The 17,627-nt window shown below is 50.4% G+C and overlaps 2 protein-coding genes across 2 annotated transcripts; one reads left to right on the forward strand and one right to left on the reverse strand.

Moving 5' to 3' along the window:
* The first annotated feature begins 637 nt into the window (after positions 1 to 637).
* Positions 638 to 11,271, forward strand: nacad (NAC alpha domain containing). The gene is made up of 10 exons (XM_029128137.3): positions 638 to 1,463; positions 3,871 to 4,160; positions 4,242 to 9,375; positions 9,453 to 9,701; positions 9,784 to 9,875; positions 10,023 to 10,091; positions 10,215 to 10,361; positions 10,440 to 10,574; positions 10,660 to 10,782; positions 11,126 to 11,271. The coding sequence occupies exons 1-10, from the start codon at positions 1,379 to 1,381 to the stop codon at positions 11,138 to 11,140; spliced, it is 6,339 nt and encodes a 2,112-aa protein (XP_028983970.1). The 5' UTR covers positions 638 to 1,378; the 3' UTR covers positions 11,141 to 11,271.
* A 614-nt stretch (positions 11,272 to 11,885) lies between these two features.
* glipr2l (GLI pathogenesis-related 2, like) lies at positions 11,886 to 14,633 on the reverse strand. Its single transcript, XM_029128162.3, has 5 exons — positions 14,475 to 14,633; positions 13,858 to 13,966; positions 13,280 to 13,383; positions 12,805 to 12,882; positions 11,886 to 12,396 (listed from the first exon to the last, which is right to left on the reverse strand). Exons 1-5 carry the CDS (start codon positions 14,485 to 14,487, stop codon positions 12,230 to 12,232), a joined length of 471 nt encoding a protein of 156 aa, XP_028983995.1. The 5' UTR covers positions 14,488 to 14,633; the 3' UTR covers positions 11,886 to 12,229.
* Between the last annotated feature and the right edge of the window lie 2,994 nt (positions 14,634 to 17,627).

Here is a 17,627-nt window from a genome sequence, read left to right on the forward strand (position 1 = left end):
CAGACTGCTCTGTGTAAGTGCATTAATATTAATGCACACATAATAATAATAATAATAATAATAATTGCAAATCAGAATGACTCAGTGTTTTTGTATGTTATACCAGATCTGTGTGTGTTAATCTGCTGGTTTGTTTGCTGACCTTCAATTGCTTACACAACAACAATGCTCTGACATCACTCACTGTTGTCTGGCAAAAAACAAGCCAGGGAATAACTGAGTTCATGTGAACAGGAGCTGGAGCACATTAAAAATTCCCCACATGGAGAATCGGGAAACAATAAACGTGACAATTAATTATTTCTATTTGGACAAACCATCACATGATTGTGGCTCCTGGATTCTTGCTGAAATTCACGGAATAACGGATCGATTGATGGGCTGTTGACACGGAGCCCAGCGAGCGCTTTCAGTATTGAACTCTGGTCTTTCGTGTCTCCTGGCTGATGATGTAGCAGTGTGCACAGCTTCCATCTTAAAGAGAAACAAATGTCTCAACTCCTAAAAATACTAAGGGAGCCCACATTGGTCAAACAAGCTGCCAAGTGAAGTGCTGCTGTGGACAAAACCCCCACAACCTGAGCTCAGAGCTGAGAACTCAGACACCTTTGTTCCTTTTTTTTAATCGGCTTCTATATTTGTTGAGGTTAACAGGATTACACGAGGCTATTAGACATGATCTAGCAGAGCAGCAGTCACTTCTGCTGAGCTGGCACACGTGAAGTTTGAGGTTGTCATGGAAACTACCACTGCTGATGCTTTAAGTCGGTGCTGCCGCCCCCTCTCCCTCTATTCCCGCCTATATCATCTGCTTGGAAGAGTGGACAGTAAAAGGCAGATGATCTGATACGCTTCTAGCTTTCACTTCTGTCTTGACTCTGTTGGTTTTGTTTTCCCCCCATCTCGCTCTTGTTTTTGCAGTACCGGTACTTTCCTCCGAGGCTGAGGGCAGCACTGGGGGAGCGGTGGACGTCTTCTGACATCATATCCCAGCATCCAGTCGCTGCTCGGATGGGAGCGGAGAAGGCGACACGGGGACGCACATATTCAGATGAACTGGATCATGAGGCTCTGAAGCACACGCCCACAGCAGCAGCATCACTCTGCTGCGCTACATAGAGACCAGCACACACTCCCATCTCTCACTCCGTGCGCCTCGTCCTGCCGCACACACACACACACACACACACAGACACACACACACACAGACACGTGCTGCAGGGAAGATCCGAGTGTTGGGTCGCTGAGCATTCAGACCCTCGCTCCCTCCCCTTCTCTTGTCTTCTCCCTCTCACTCTCTCACTCCCTCTCCCCGCTCACCTTGTCGGTTCCGGCCGGTTTATTGTTGCGTCAGAGCTGAGGACAGCCAGCGAGAAGCATGCCGGGGGAGAGCACTCACAGATCTGTCCCTGCTGACAAGCATCCAGAGCAGGGAGCAGAGGAGGCAGGGCTCCCTGGACCAGGTAGGACCTCTGGGGTTGCGGATGGAGGCGATAGATGCGAGCGGAGACACGGTTAATAATAGCGAACGTTGGTGGTGTTAAATAGGGGGAAGAGCGTAGAGAGCATCATAGACTTAGATAAACTCTGCTTGAAGCTGCCATGTGGAGAGCGGTCAGCTTAGACCTGGGTTGTTATGATCTCCCTGTAGACAGAAAGGGAGCGAGCTGTGATCCAGCTGCATGTGTCCCAGCCAGCTTCCTGCTACAAAGAGCCTCCACCCCAAAGCCCACCTCTACGCATTCCCACCCACTTCGTCCTAATGACAACCTCCAGTTTCTGACTTGTGCTGCTGCTGCCCAGCCCCCGATTCCCCTCAGAGTCCCTGCCCTGTTTTCCTCCCCCCTGACCCTGGCCTCCTCACCCCTATCCCCGCATCCCTGCTCCTGCTCCGTCCACACCTCCATCTCCCCGTCCGTCCTGCGAGCTGGAGGCAGCGTGGGTCGGCTCCTCCCTTCCCCCAGCGCTAGCAGGACCATGACACAGCAGCAGAGCAGAGCACTCTGCACAGAGCACCAGGATTCACTGCTGTTGCCAGCTGTATTCAAATCTTTAAAAGTGTTGATGTCGCTGCTGTTTATCTAAAAATGTGGGCTGTTTGTTTATTTCTCACTGTATACGATGATGGTTAACAGGAAAGCTGTCTCTTCTCTACTAGTTTGCTTTTCCTTTTCATTCTGGCTCTTGCTAGAGGAGAAAGGAAAGTAAATGTTAGATGTGCCGTCTGGACTCTGCCATGTAAAAATAAGAGGTTCTGACTTCAAAAGGACCGATGACAAAACAATAAGGGATCATGAGGATATCGGGGTGTTCCACGGCTCTGTCGCTCAGTCTGAGCAGTAGCTGCTGAGGAGAAGCTCCCCTTGGGGCTGACAGTCCGGCGCTGCAGCCGCTGTGACGCAGCTCCGCTCTGCTCAGCTCGCTGCGGCCTGTTTCTCCTACGGCAAGCCGGGGCGCTCAATTCAAGCGCGTTTCCCCCAGAGGAGACTCCGAAGCTGCGACAAGGAGGGGAACAAAGAGTCTGCAGCGCAGGGATGGAGACTGACAGCCACTCCGGCCAGTGGAAACGGCTTATTTAGCAGCCTGGCAAGCAATGCAGAGGTTCTAACATTACCGTACGTACTGTATGAGAGGGAGATACAGCATTTCCAGAATAATCATATTAGTAGGAGTAACTGAAGCTACGTGTCTTATTGTGGTCGGAGGGCACAAACATAATCCTAAAACCCAAGATGACTGTGCGTGTAAGGGAGGTGCAGGAGGTGTTTTTTGTGCACGCTGAACTGTGCATCTCTGTGATTAGTGGCAGGTTTTAGTCTGTGCATGACTCAGCAGCACACACACACACACACACACACACACACACACACACACACACGCCTGGAGCCTGTTACTGGGGCAGTGATCAGGCACGGCTAAGTGCTGATGCTTGCATCCACCTCAGGCGGTGCAGGGGAGCAGCGAGGGAGGAGAGGCAAGGATCTACTTTTTGCAGATAAAAGATAGAACATGGAGGTGAAACGGGACCCAAAGACTCACAACTAGGAGCTGTTCGAGTTTAAGCATAAGACAGGAGCGGAGAGAGAAACGCTGCGAAGCGAGACAAAGGAGCGGCTGCAGGACAGAGAATGAATTAGAAAGTGATATCTGGGTTCCTGGCAGAGCGAGTGTGTGTTTGTGGCTGGCACCGAGCAGAGCCGCTTGTGTGTTATAATGGCCAATCAGCATGTGGATTGAGGTCACCGTGGCAATGGCCCAGTTAAGACAGCAAAGAAAGATTCTGTTCCCTCCCTGTGCATTAAAGAGGAAGAGGCTTAGATCACGTCCTCTGGGGACACATCAGTGACCTCATTGTTTGGTGCTGCTCTGGTCCTGTGTCTGACAACACGGTTGATATTTGTGCAACTGTGAACACGTCGACATCACAGTCGTTTGCAGTAGGTTGCTCGCGACGCCTTCCGCTCACCCCTGACCCAATTTCCTTCCTAAATCCTGTCATTTCATTTCACCTCCCAAATCGTGACGACGGCTGCGAAGTCGATTCGATGGTCTAGAAATATGAGAGGCTGGAGCACGCTGTCATTCAAAAGCAGCTTTTTGCCTCTGGCTGAAACAGAAAGAGAGAGAAGGAGAGAGGTACTGAAGCCTAACATTGCCTTTTTGGTGTCATTCCCTTTGCTGGACAGAATAATTAGGTTTCAATAATAATGTATATTAATATATAAAAACCCATCTAAAATACTTGTGTGGGAGCACAAATCTAAAGTTCAAGCAAAAGGAAAGAAAGACTAATATGCAGTAACGGAGGTGCAGCCTTCTACGTCAGGAGTGAATTCACTTCTTTCCTCTTTCAATCCTCATGCTTTTCAGACATGACCAGACACCCATCTACCGACTCCACCCCTAGTGACAGTGGATCCTCTCCTAGTGACAGTGGCTCCAGTCCTTCTCCCAGTACGCCTCAGAAGCTACTCCCAGCATGCACCTCTCCTTTTGGACCAAGGATTTTCCATGCAACTCCCAGCTCCTCTGGTGCGACGAGACCTCAACCTGAAGGCTCTGACCATCGCACCACCAACAAAATGCCCAGACTGTCTGGGAAGCTCGGGGGTCACGGGCCATGTGGTCGCTATGTCCCCGTTAAGATGGAGAGAATTAAGGTGAGTGTTGTATTTGTAAACCTGTTTGCGTTGTATACCAATAAGACTATATAAAGATGGCTGTAAATGTCTTGTCCCCAGGTCCTGACTGCGTCTGAGGTGGTGAGTGACTACCAGGAGCCCCAAACCATTGACACAAGGGTGGTGATGGGTCAAGAAACACTGCTCAAAACAGCGAAGATCCAGGCAGGGAAGCTCCTGCTGAAGCCGAGCTGTAAATCTATGCCAGCTAACCCGAGCTTTTCAGATCCTCAGGCACATGTGAAAGAGACCCAGGCGGATTCAAGCAAAGAGGAAAGACAAGTGCAAAACTCTCAAGAACAGCAGGGCACACACAACGAGTGTGTACAGCCCCCAGTCACACCCACCGCTCCACAGAACCCCCTGCTTACTGCATCCTCCTCCCCAGAGCCAGTCAAAGCTGATAAGAGTTTGATGGACAACAAAGAAGAGGGCCACACACTTACGCAAGATGAAGTGCCTTCCCTTCCCTTTTCTGAGCTGGCCTGTCCAGTGACTCTGTCCTTCTCTGAGCCGGCCTGTGCTGTGGATCCGCTACGAGTGGGTGTGCCCTCGTCCCTTGACCCCGACTTATACTATACTGCCCCCTCCACTCCAATCAAGATGGTTTCCCGCTCTTCACACCTTAAACATCATTCGTATCCTGGCTCTCCATCCTGTCCCCTATCCCCCGGTTCTCCCTCAGACAGTGAGGACCTCTGTTCCCCTCTCACGTCTCCATCCGGCTCTTATATAACAGCAGAGGGAGGCAGCTGGGCCTCCTCTTATACATCTTCCACCTCCCCCTCCACATCCCCCAACCTGCTCCTCACAGAAGAAGCCCAGGAGGCCCCTGCTTGCTTCGTGGGATCCTTGTCAGAAATCGGAGATGAGGTCGGAGAGGAAAAGGGAAGAACAGGTCCAGAAAGAGAGGAGGAAAGGGCAGGCGACTTCTGCACATACCATCCTGGGGATTTTTCTATGAACACACAAACGGGTGTCACAGGGACAGTGATCCTTGAGGAGGAAGAATCCCCAAAAGTGGATGACGTCAAGGTTTCCAGAGAGAGCTGTCGTCCATGTTGGGTGACTGAGGATACGTCTCCTCTAAGGAGCAGTAGTAGCAGCGACTCACAGGAGGACGGGGGAGAATCTGAGAGTTCGCTCTGTCCCCTGGAAGAGACCAGTGTGAGGAGAGCGGAGTACTCTAGAGCCATGCACACAGGGCTGAAACTGCAGCTAGGGGCCTGCATATCAGAGGAGCATTACAGAAGGATGGATGAGCAGCCAGAACCGCCCTCCGCAGCTCTGACTCCTGACAACGAAAGCATGACCATGGCTTCATCCAGCCTCAGCCCTGACTCACCTCTCACCCCCCTGGACGCCTTCTGCCCGGGGGCCTTCGACAGGCTTGGCTTCAGCTCCTTCATGTTCTCTCAGGCAGCCTGTGCTGATGATGTACCGGAGGAGGAGCGAATGATCCCGGCCTCACTCATCTCCTTCCCCCTCCACACTAGCCTCATCTTTAAGGCTGATTCAATGGAAATTACCCTGTTCCCCACAGAGGAGGAAAGCGAAATAGGGGAAGTTAATGACAGACATGAAGGGAAAGATGTTGATGCCTATGCAGCGGGGGAGGAGGAGGCTGATGTAGAAGATGATGACGAGGATGATGAGGACGACGATGATGATGATGATGATGATGACGAAGATGAGGACGACTATGAATTTGATGATGATGTTGACGGCAACACGAATGGTGCCGCCCATGCGGATGGTGAGACCAATGATGACAGTGAGGGTCATGATGAGGCTGGCGAAGAAGCTAAAGTAGAGGTGAAAGTGGTAGAGGAGGAAGAGGACAAGGAGCGTGACAGTAAAGTGGTGGAGGATCCTACAGACGAGGACAGCTCTGCATCCTTCCTTCATTCACTTTCAGAGACGTCTATTAATGAGGGCTTGGATGAGTCCTTTTGTTTCCAAGACGACACAGATGATTCGTTAGACTCCGCCTCCTATAACGGGGAGGAAGACGAACGTCTATACAGCACCGAGAGACACGCACAGTCCCTAGAACCCACCTCAGCGGACTCGCTGGATCTGAATGACGACCAGTCAGAACCCAAGCAATGTTCCAGCAGTGAAACGACTCAAATGGAAGCTTTGCACACACAAAGTAGCACAAACAAACTAGTGGAGGCCCCCCAAACCATCTGTTTCTCCAAAGACATTGCTGCCCACGTTGTCGAACCTCCTGAATCGGAAGCTTCAGATGGCTTCGATCAGACCAAAACTTTAGACAAACCCTTAGATTGCCAGAAGGCGTCCTGTGCTTTAGAAGCAGAGTCCAGCAACGTCAATGACACTGGAGCTGAAAGTGACATGATGGCTATTTCTAATGTTTTTAACCCTTTTCAACAACCTCAAGAGGTTTGTCTTTATTTCAGGCCCTCAGCGCCTGTTGATGTTCCCTCAGACAGTGTTGCTGAGGTCCAAATGTCTCCACCCTCTGCCACCGAAACAACATGCCAGAAAAGTTTAATTTCTCCTGAAGAATTGTCAAAGGAACAGTCCAAAACAAATGATTTGAAACCAAGTGCTGCTTATTTAGAGGATGCACCAGAAAGAGACTCTTTTCAGCTGCTGATCAAGCCTAGTCATTATCAGCTGGAAAGTCACATAACTGTTGGAGCAACTAGACGCATATTAACAAAGTCCTTTTCCAATAAGCCTGATGGAGGTACAGAGACCATCCGTGGTTCCGGTACCAAGAGGGAGCATGACGCTGAGACTGACCAGAAGAATGAAAATCCCCCTCCTGAGTCCACAAATACAGAGAATAGAGGCACTGACCCTGGTCCTTCTCTGAATCTGCCTGCTGCCACCAACGATTTGAATAAAGGTGTTCTTCCTCTGTCTGGTCCGAAAGACTCTAGTCCCAATCCCAGTAATATCCCTGTTTCTGTCTCTCCAGAGGTCATCTCGGAACTTGCTGACAACCTGGCCCTGACACCTGAGCACTGTACCAGGGACTCAGCCCTGGAGAACCTGAGGGAAAACACCCTGACTGCAGACGAGGGGGTTCTGGGGGCTGTCGGCTCTCCACAGTCTCCCTTCGCTATTTCCCCCAAAAGGGAGAACTCAGAAACAGACACGAGCAGGGAGATTGGTCCTGGAATCGGAGCATGGTGCGGCGACACCATGGGCCTTGGTCTGGGATTAGGGTCCCGGCGTGAGTTTGGTGTTTGGGCAGCAGGAGAATCCCTTTCCCTGACTTTGGAAAAGGGTTATGAGTTAGAGGCAGAGAGTCTCCTCATGTGTGACACAGAAGGCCAGAGCACTCAGACTGCCATGGTTCCTCACACAAGCAGTGAAGTGCACTTTGACAGTGTTGTGGGTTCTGCTCTTGATGAGGAAGACAACAACAGTCTGTGTGGAAACAGGGACCAGATGGTGGAGGAAATACTGGGAGGGGAGGGAACTCTGGAGTCCAACTTGGACCATTGGAGGTCCATCGAGGAGATCTCAGAAGCAGGGGGAGGTGAGGATGGAAGCTCCAGGTTCCCAGAGGATGATGTCAGTAATCTGAACCCAGACAATGATAAAGACAACACAAACACACAAATACAAGACACTTGGAAGAACTGTAAAGCTAACATCGACTCTGCCTTTGATTCCCTGGAAGTATCCATGTGTGGAAGCCTGAATGCTCTGTCAGAGGAAATGAGATCGCAGAGTGTTAGTGTCAGTGTTCGAGAATCGATGTCTAATATTCCGCTTGAAGAGCCAACGCACAGCTCTGTAAAGCAGACATCAGACAGAACCCGGTCCCACTCCTCAAAGGAAGGTATCTGTAGCATCTCGCTTCCATTAGCTGGAGTTGACACAGCTGCAACAAACAAGCCTGTCATTTTAGCAGATAACGCTGCATCAAAATGTCAAACCAGTCCAGAGTGTGAGACAATCGATCCCCAGAGCAGTACAGCGTTTTCTTTGCTACACGGATCCTTTGGTTCCTTTTCCCCTAAAGGTAAATCTAAGCAATCCAAAACAAGCAGAACTTATCAAGTTAAACCACTTGGTTCCCCATCAGAACCAAACTCAAAGTCTCAGACGAAGGATGAAAAAACGGGGGAAGTGAATCCTGTTACTGACAGACTTGTTGATGAACCAAAGACTAATGAGGCCTTTAAAGGACAGACGCTTCTTGTTTGTAACTCAGGTGAAGAAGATGAGGGCGAAAAAGTGAAACAGGAAACTAATGAGGGACAAGAAGTAGAAGCCAGAAAGAACGAAAGGGAAAGAAAACAGAAAAGCCCAGAGCACTTTATGAGTCACGGCCCGAAGGAGGAGCCTCGCACAGATAAGCCAAATGCTGCCAAGAAAGGGAGGAGAGGGAGGAGAAACAAACACAGGGCGTCCCAGGCGGGCGGTCGCTCTGACTCCAGCCCTGAATGTTCTGAGGATCCAAAGAAACCACATCAAGGAGACGCGACGGAGCGTTCGGTCAGAAGAACGGCCCACAAAGCCTCATCGCTGGACCGCTCGCACACCACGTCCGGATCCGCGTCTTGTTCAGAGACGCAGCGGGACAACAGTCCTGGTCCTGGCGTCACCGCGCTCCCCCCCGACAATCTCAACGCGGCGGCGGCGATGACCCGAGAGGTGCTTGACAACAGACCTCTGCCCGACAGTCAGCGAGGGCTCACAGTGGACATCAATGACAACAACATAGACGCCGTGGCCGCGGTCAACCTGAATGTGGGGTCGTGCTCATTTCCTGCCTCCTCCTCCCCCCCTTTACCTCGTGCCTCAGTCAAAGCAGACACCGACCTGTCGACGCCGGTGCAGGAGTCCCAACCTCTCTTCTCAGCCCAGCAACAACAGTCGGCGCTGTTTATGTGTCACACCAACCCCTCCCCCAGAACACAACGAGCCCCAGAGTCTCAGTTCCTCTCCACCAGAAACCTTCAAGAATCCCCCGTCGCCCTTTCGACATCAGCTTCCTCTGCTACAAGAGTGTCTTTGCCCTCTTTCTCCAGTGCCATGCCGTTAGGCTTGTCTCAGCCTACCCAAGAATCATCTGCCCCCGAGTCGGGACCTCTGGATTCAGCATGTGTTCTGTCCTATTCACAGTCTCAGGCTGCGTTCAATGTCCAGCCTCAGAAGCAACTCAGGCAAGGCCGCACATGGAGCACACAAGACAGGTGCAGAGGTGAGTGTCCCGTTCAATACGAACCAGCCCCCTCAGACCCATCATGGGCTTTAATGAATGCGTCTTTGCCCCGTAAGGTCCCAGTTTGGCTGAGGAAAGGACCGACAGTGAAGATGACGGAGCGCTCGCTCAACACGAGCACCGGTCCCGGCCCAGAGGCGTCACAGGCAGCAGGAACGGATCCATTCCCAAGGAGTCGGGTCAACGCGGCCAACGGGACGCGCTCCCTCTGTCGGCTCATCAGACAGCAGACCGACAGTCAGGGTGTCCCTTGAACCACAGTCACAAGATTTCAGAAGAGATCAACTTGTCCTTCAAAAACAACTGTGAGTTGTTTTCAATCTCCTGTGTGACATAAAGGTTCATGCCACCTGTCTCCAAAAAACCCTGTGTCCAATGCTGTTGTAGGTTCGATACTGGCTTCTTGTAATGAGTCTGAGAGTGAGGGGTCAGTGCCTGAGCTGGAGGAGGCCGAGCCGCTGAGACCGTCCGAGCCTCAGGTCAGTCTTTGCTATGTGGAACATCTGTGCGTGTGAGACCAGCTCTTTGGTGATGACGGCAAAATGAAATGAATGGATCTGAAACGACCAGACGTACAAACCTGCCATAGACTATAACAGTGACGTAACTCATCTCTGTCTTCTCAGTCTATCTCCTCTGTGGATGACGGGATGAACAGGCCCAAACAAAGCCGCAGTGAAAAGAAGGCCCGCAAGGTCTGACAGCCGGCTGCTTAGAGACAAACGGACCCAGTGTTCATAGATAATATTTAAGATTTTACCACTTACATGTATGTGAGACCAGTGTTGAACTCTTTTGTCTGATCTGTGTGTACTTAGGCCATGTCTAAACTGGGCCTGAAGCCAGTTCATGGTGTGACCAGAATCACCATCAGGAAGTCCAAGAGCATTCTGTTTGTCATCAGTCGCCCGGACGTTTTCAAAAGCCCGGCATCGGACATTTACATCGTATTTGGAGAAGCAAAAGTCAGTATGGCATTTCTCTCCACATGCTTTTTTTTATTACATGCTGTTTAAACCCCTGCTCTGCTCTGCTCTGCTCAGATCGAGGACCTGTCTCAACAGGCTCACAAAGCAGCTGCAGAGAAGTTCAAGGTGCCTGTGACCTCCTCGCCCTTGGCTCCACCTGTGCCACCCAGCCTAACCATCAAAGACGAGAGCGAGGAGGAGGAGGAGGAGGTGATGTCCGGGCGCCTACTGCACTCATCACAACAACGCTGATCCCAGCCTTTGTCGTTTCAATAACTTTATATTTTTTCACCAGGTGGACGAGGGAGGTCTCGAGCAGAGAGACATCGAGTTGGTGATGGCTCAGGCCAACGTGTCGCGAGCCAAAGCCGTCCGGGCGCTCAAACACAACAAGAATGACATTGTGAATGCTATCATGGTGAGGAGCAGGGAGGGGGGAGGAAGGAGGGGGGGGGGGGGGGAGGCAGAGAGAGGGAGGCCGCATAAAATGATGAGTCATAGCCAGTGAGAGGGTGAAGCGCAGAGGGGGGAGAGCAGAGGACATATGACGTGTAGTAATTCTCCCCAGTGACTGAACAAGCGCTTCAGCTCTGTAGGTCATCAGTTCATCGTTTTGACCACCGGGTGGCAGCAAAGAGTCACAGTGAGATGACTGCTGGAGTTGCTCTGTGACGCAGATGATTTTGTTGGGGCTGGAAGACATTATGAAGCCGATACTTCCCCTCCATGTGAATGTTTTTTCTGTCTTTCTCTCCTTGCAGGAGCTGACCATGTGAGTGGAGGACGGTTTGAATCCCGACCCCCTCCTCGGAGCCTCCACAGCCTAGATGAGCTGACTCTTCTGTGCCGCTGCTGCTGTATGTTCCATCCTCATTACCTGCTAAATAAAACATGGGCTTTGACTGCATCATTAGACTGATTTCACTGAAACTCAACTGCTGAGCCTCATGTAATTTCTTTAATTATATTTTATAGTCATCAACTATCACTGTTTAGTTTCCAAAACAAAAAGCCAGGTGCCATTAAACATGAACATAAATCCAAAATTTCAAGTTCATGTTAGGTTACACTTATTTTTCCCTTTTGTTTCCAACTTCTAAAATATGCGTGGAACTGGAGCTCAGCTGTAATTGATGAGGTAACAGACGGGAGCTTTAATTGGGAAAGCCCTTCATCATGTGCTGTGCATGTGAAGACTGGGTGAAATATAGGAACGAAATTACAGCAGATATTCTGATAATGGCTTATTTGGCTTCATCATGAGATTACTTTAACCTATAATGGTTTTAATGTTGTGCAGGGACAGTCTGTAGATCCTAAAAAAGCCATTTACTGTCTTAAATCGGTTTGTGGATGTTTAGGATTTATGCTAATTTCCGATTACTACAACATTTAACAAACTCTAGAAAAACATACTGTCAAAAAATGGTTGTTACAAAATGAGATTCATTTCTTCTCTTCCTCACTTTCTAACAACGTCAAATAAAACTAATGGCAACAATCGTGGACAGACGCTAAATGCATGTTTGTCGATCTATAAATTTTATTATACAAAAATGATTAGCGTACAAAACTCACAGACAGACACACACAGCAGGAGTCTGCTTTGATGAGTAGAGGCAACAACACACTCTCAGCGTGTGAGCAGGGACGGATTAATGAAATACTGTCACAGGTGAAGGCTCAAACTCAGTCCACGCGGTCACCGGCAGCATTCGTTAGCCACGTTAACAGAAGAGCTTTGATTATTGGTTTTACTTTCATGCAATGACTCAGAATCACACACGGCACACTGTCCTGAGTGTGGGCAGATAATGGGCTCCACGCCGCTGAGCTGGACTCAGGCCTCCGGGGGCTGGACATCTTTACGAGGTGGTTTTGGCTGGAAGCACGTTGTTCTCAAAGTGTCCCTGGTTGGTGATATTTCCAGCCGGGAAGTACCTGGCCACCACGAAGGTGGAGCCGTCCGAGGCGGAGGCCTTCCCGACCCCCAGCTGCTTGCTGCTCTTCCACACCATCGCTGTGAAATGGCCTGAGTGACGCAGAGGCGAAGCAAGAGTCAACCAAACAATCCGCCGCCCACCGAACTTCCTCTAAATATTTACACATGTAGGAATCTTAGTTCCTCACGTCTCACACACTGCACTGATTTCCTTCTATTTCAGTCAACTTTTTTTTTTTTTTTTTTTTTTTTTACGAAGGACTGTGTTGAGCTGCTACAAGTGATGTATGACTTTGTTAGACGGACCCGTGCACGCTGGAGTCTGAGGCTGTGGGAAAAAGCATGCGGGGGAATTGGGCCAGACTGCAAATGACGCGTGGGTGCGGATGTGCTACGGACCAACGGCTGCTCCCAGTCACACGGTCGCAGCATGAGAATAAACACCTGCCCAGCGTGACATGTGTGACGACACAATGACACACAATGAGACGAACTCACCAGTGCCCGAGGAGAAGCCGGGACGGTTGAAGTTGTACTGCTTCACCTCGTCGTACCAGCGATCGGCCACGTCCTTCCCTGTGTGACGACAACAGTTCCTCTCCGTTCATCAAATCAGCCACAGCAACGGCAGGAGCGCGGGAGCGAGCCCGTAACCCGGGGCGACGCATCCCATTTGGCCAGATGCTGCGAGCGGCGCTGCACTTTTTGCCACCCGGCGCCGCGCCGCAGGAGACGTGTTGTTAATCCCAGCGTCTCGCTCTGACATATTTGCGCGGTGAGTCATAGCGTCTGAGCTCCTAAACGGTGCGTGTAGTGGAGGAGAGATGGATTCCAGCTGCTTCCTCACAGCCGGCGTGGCCAGACTAATGTGTATGCGGGGGGATGTGTCAGATCAAGTGCTTTAAGTGTGTGTGAGTAAAGGGAGGAACGTATGCAGCCAATAAGTCATGTTGTCGCGCGTGTGTGTGTGCACCTGATTGATCGTAGGAGGCCCAGGCCAGGTTCTCTCCACAGCTCCCCCTACTGGACGCCTCGCTGTGCTTCAGGATCCGTGTGCTGGCCAGACTTTCAGCATAACTGTGGTTAGTAGCAGAGGTTAGACAAGGGCTTAGGATCATGTCTGTAGAGGACGGGTGGTGCATGTACACGTTGTGCTTACAAGGTTCTTAAAGGAACGTCTTTTAAGATGAATGTCTCGTTTTCAGAAAAAAAAGTTTGCCAATTTGGAAAAAAGACCACATTAGAAAAGTATGTGCAGGATTCCTTCGTGAAGGTTACAGTTAATTTAACTGAAGCGTAAACATCATTTTTGTAAGTGGATGACAATTTTCATCCACCTTTTATTATACACTGTCAACATCTGCTGCTGTCGCTGCTTCACCTGAGCAAACGGACCTACGGTACCAATGAACCGGCAGCTGGCTCTGACCCTACCAGCCGTTTTTACTGTCATTTGAACACAACCATAGGTGCGGTTACTTCCTTTGACAGACATTTATTAGCACGCGTCCCCCCCCCCCCCCCCCGCTAACGAGGAGGCGCTGAACCCACCGGGCCGCCTCTCGGCTCAGCTTGGTGCTCAGCTTCAGCGGCGGAGCCTGGTGCCGCTTCCTGTGCTCGTTGTGGCACCGCAGCACCTCCTCGGCGAACTGCTTAGAGGCTGCGGGGACGGAGAGGAGAGAAGGGTGAGACAAAAGCAGCGCGAGCAGCGCGTCCAGCAGTGAACACTGGAGAGCTGTCAGTGAGTGAGGACGGACGTGATGACGGATGACGGGTGCGGAGACGAACACGTCACCCCCTTCTGCCCGGTGCCTATCACTCACGGGCCTTTTCATCAGCGCCACGGCCTCCGGAGTGCTCCCGCACAATGGGCACATTGACACAGTGGCACAGACACAATACAAATAGGAATGCAGCCGGCGTCCACAGCCCGCTGCGGGCGGAATCTCAACTAGGACTCAAAGAAAGTCGCCGCGAAGTGTCAACGGGAGCAAAATGAATGAGAAAAGGAAACAAAGGCATGATTTGGATGTTTAGGAGACCAGTTAGGTGTACAGGAAACAGACGAACACACACACACACACACACACACACACACACACACACACTGTAGGGGCCTCACTCAGGCCAAAGTGGTTGAACCTGAGGTTGAATCCGCCTCCACTTACCTGACTTCCCCATGGCGCTGACACAGGAAGCTTCTCAGCAGCAGCAGCGTCGTCTCGTCCGCCTTGTTTTGGATCCTGCTCTCTTTCTCTATCGCTTCCTCCCACTCCCACTCCCTCCCCTTCTTTTCTTTTTCTCCCCCCCCCCGTGCTGTCAACGCTGATGCTCTGAAGCAGCTGCCAGTGCGTCTCTTGCACTTCCACCTGGCGAGCTAATCTAACCAGAGCGATCGTTACGTAACGCTCGTCCTTCCTCGACGTCGGCCGCCTTCATTCAACCTGCTTGTCTGTCACACGCTCCTCTCCCTGCGAGGCCTGTGTGTATGTGTGAGCCGCAGGCCAGGACACACCCACCGCCTTTACATTCTGACTAATGAAAGGGGAGCCCCTGCAGCTGCGGGTGACATCATCTTTATGGGACACCGGCCCATATATGGCTCTGAGAGACGGTGGGGTTTTCTCACAGTTTGCAGAGTCATGATCCGGTAAATGTGCCGTGCCAACGTTGTCTCTCAGCCGCGTCCTTTCACTTTCACTCCTTCATAAAAGCACTTTCGGGGACTTTCTGCCTCTTTTCTTTCAATGTCTGGATTAATAAATCACCCCCTGCTTCACCCAGTAAACCCTTAACCTCCACCTTGTATGAGACAACAATGACTGAGCTATTTATTTACCGCAGGTGACACAAGGTGAGCCAGAAGCACCATTCATCAGGCTGCAGAACAGGTTTCTGCCATTTGTTATTTCTGAAGTGCCACCTTTTAGTTTTTCCTGAACCACAACATTTATCATTTAAAAACCATAAATGCCTTATTTCACAAAGAGGTGACGTGAAGTAACCTCTCGACAGGTTGCCTCATTATTTACCGGTGATCTCATAACTCAGCTTTAGACGTTTAGTGCACTTTTGTACAGGCTGCTGCTTGTACACAGAATGATCACTCTAGAGAAATGCCCTTTTCGTACACCCTCTGAATCAATAGGGCTTCACTGTGTCAGCACCAAACTGGCTAATGTGTGATTGTGAAGCTCTAAAGCCTGAGAATCACCGTTTGTCCACAGGCTGTTTGGACTAAATTATTTAAACGCAGTGAATAAGGTTAAATTAAAGTTAAAATTCACTGTAGGAACGACTACGCTCACTGGTCTTTATTAGGTAAAGTCCAATTCAATCCAGCAGCAGCTCTGCCAATTATTCTACTTTTACAAGTTTTTCGATGGCGCTGACATAAATGTGATAATGGACTGGGTCACAGTGGCTGCTGCAGGTTTACTGCATTAAATTATGAGATGGTTCTAATGTTTGACCTCCGTTTATAAAACGGATGACGGGGCCACAATGTGAGATTTTGTCCAGTTAATGTGTGTGTGTGTGTGTGTGTGTGTGTGTGTGTGTGTGTGTGTGTGTGTGTGTGTGTGTGTGTGTGTGTGTGTGTGTGTGTGTGTGTCGCCGTGTAATTATCACACAAGAGGCTAAATTGGAGCTGGACTCCAACCTGTGGGATGATGAGCTGCTGCATTAGGTTTTAATTCATATCAGGCTGACTGGAGTGCGTGGGGGCGGCGCATTCATGACCTGTGCCTCCTCTCTGGGAGCGTCTCGCGTGTAATTACTGGGATTACCACAAGGTGGGACTGTCCTCAAAGACACAGGAAGGACGCGAGGGCGATTAGTCACAGCAAGTGCAAGCAACGACGGCTCCGCTTGATAATGTGAATGAACATGATGTGAGGAGTCAAGCCACTTGATTTCTCATTTGCTGAATGGTGCTATTTTAACAAATTGATTTCCTCCGTGCCTCCTCCCACCATCTGCAGAGTGATGGGACCGGACAGCTGGGAGCGGACATTTACATAGTGCTCTCCAGACTCGCAGACTTTGCAGCCATACATCTTAATTCATACTAATTGAGATAGCGGCGGAGTATGTGTGGATGAGTGTGTATATGTGGCGTGAAGGTGTGTGTGTGTGTGTGTGCGTGGATGTGGGCGGGACGGTGATGTGATTAATAGAGAGAGCTCCTTTTAGAGGGACAGTACGGACATTGATCCATGCAGATATTACATCATTTATCTCAGCTCTATCTGCTGTACTTATTGCTTGGCTCCTCTCCCTGTCAGCTGCGACACGGCTCCTTTGCTCTTCTCCTCCCCGCCGCTTTCTCCCTGACACCCCCTCCGTTCCTCCAATCTGTAATTTAAATTTTTCTTCACCTGAAGCACCTTTTGAAAATCTTCCAGCAGATCCCTCATAAAAAAGGAAGGCGCACCAGACCCTTTCAGGGCCAGAAATAATTTTCTGTCGTTGTGTTGAATGCAGTGGATGTGGATTTATGGTTAGAGAAATTTGAAATAACTATAACTGGAGCTGTAAGTGCACTTAGTTGCATATAATTCCTCTTTAGCGGTCCCAGGAGGAAGGTGAGGACTTTTTAATAACTCCTTCCATTCACCTCCTTCCTCATTAAGAGGTCTGGTTGAGGGAAAACGGAGAGATCCACTGAGGGGGTGTTGAGAGGATTGATCTCAGCTGAGAAAAAGAGACGTGGGGAGGCTGCACGCGCTCAAACGACTTGTTGGAAACTCTTTCTCCAGAGCTGTGCTCCAGAATTTGACACATCAAGAAGCCTCTTTATGGTGTCATTAGTGCAACTGTTCCACCGAGGACAAATGATTCTGCGGGTTAAGAGGAGTTAATCACCTGCCAATCAAACCTCATCAAGCCGCCTCTATGGATGAGGCGCTATACAAATCTCATCATATTTATAGAGCCTTCAATTAAGCAGATACAGGCGGGGAGTCGCATGCAGAGAGGAGAGAATGACAGGGTGAGCGAAGGGCAAGCTGGGAGGGAGAGGGAGACGGAGGAGGAGATGGAGAGAGACGGAGGCGGCGGGCGGAGCTGGATGACTCCTGTCTGACACTAAGCGGCAGAAACGTAATGTCTTAAAAGGCCATCGCAGTCAATAAAGTTCCTAATGTGCTTAAAGCAATTACTGTGTCCGGAGAGGAGCAGAGTGCATGCTGGATATTAACCTCGGCAACCCGCTCTATCTGCGGCGTAATTAAATTATCCTCACATCCTCGTTCTGGTACATGTGGACACATGCGCACACGCTTGGCGTACGGCGTGCGAGCGTGCGTTTCTGCGCGTTC

This window comes from Betta splendens, chromosome 16 (genome assembly GCF_900634795.4).
Source record: "Betta splendens chromosome 16, fBetSpl5.4, whole genome shotgun sequence".
Classification (NCBI taxonomy): domain Eukaryota; kingdom Metazoa; phylum Chordata; class Actinopteri; order Anabantiformes; family Osphronemidae; genus Betta; species Betta splendens.

Bases quoted from the DNA above. Each gene is read 5' to 3' on its own strand.
- nacad (XM_029128137.3), top strand. From the start codon at position 1,379: ATGCCGGGGGAGAGCACTCACAGATCTGTCCCTGCTGACAAGCATCCA. The intron at 9,876-10,022 runs GTCAGTCTTTGC...CTGTCTTCTCAG, and splicing joins TGAGACCGTCCGAGCCTCAG to TCTATCTCCTCTGTGGATGA. The intron at 10,575-10,659 runs GTGATGTCCGGG...TTTTTTCACCAG, and splicing joins GCGAGGAGGAGGAGGAGGAG to GTGGACGAGGGAGGTCTCGA.
- glipr2l (XM_029128162.3), bottom strand. The intron at 13,384-13,857 runs GTGGGTTCAGCG...TACTAACCACAG, and splicing joins CTGAGCCGAGAGGCGGCCCG to TTATGCTGAAAGTCTGGCCA. The intron at 12,397-12,804 runs GTGAGTTCGTCT...TGCGTCACTCAG, and splicing joins CGGCTTCTCCTCGGGCACTG to GCCATTTCACAGCGATGGTG.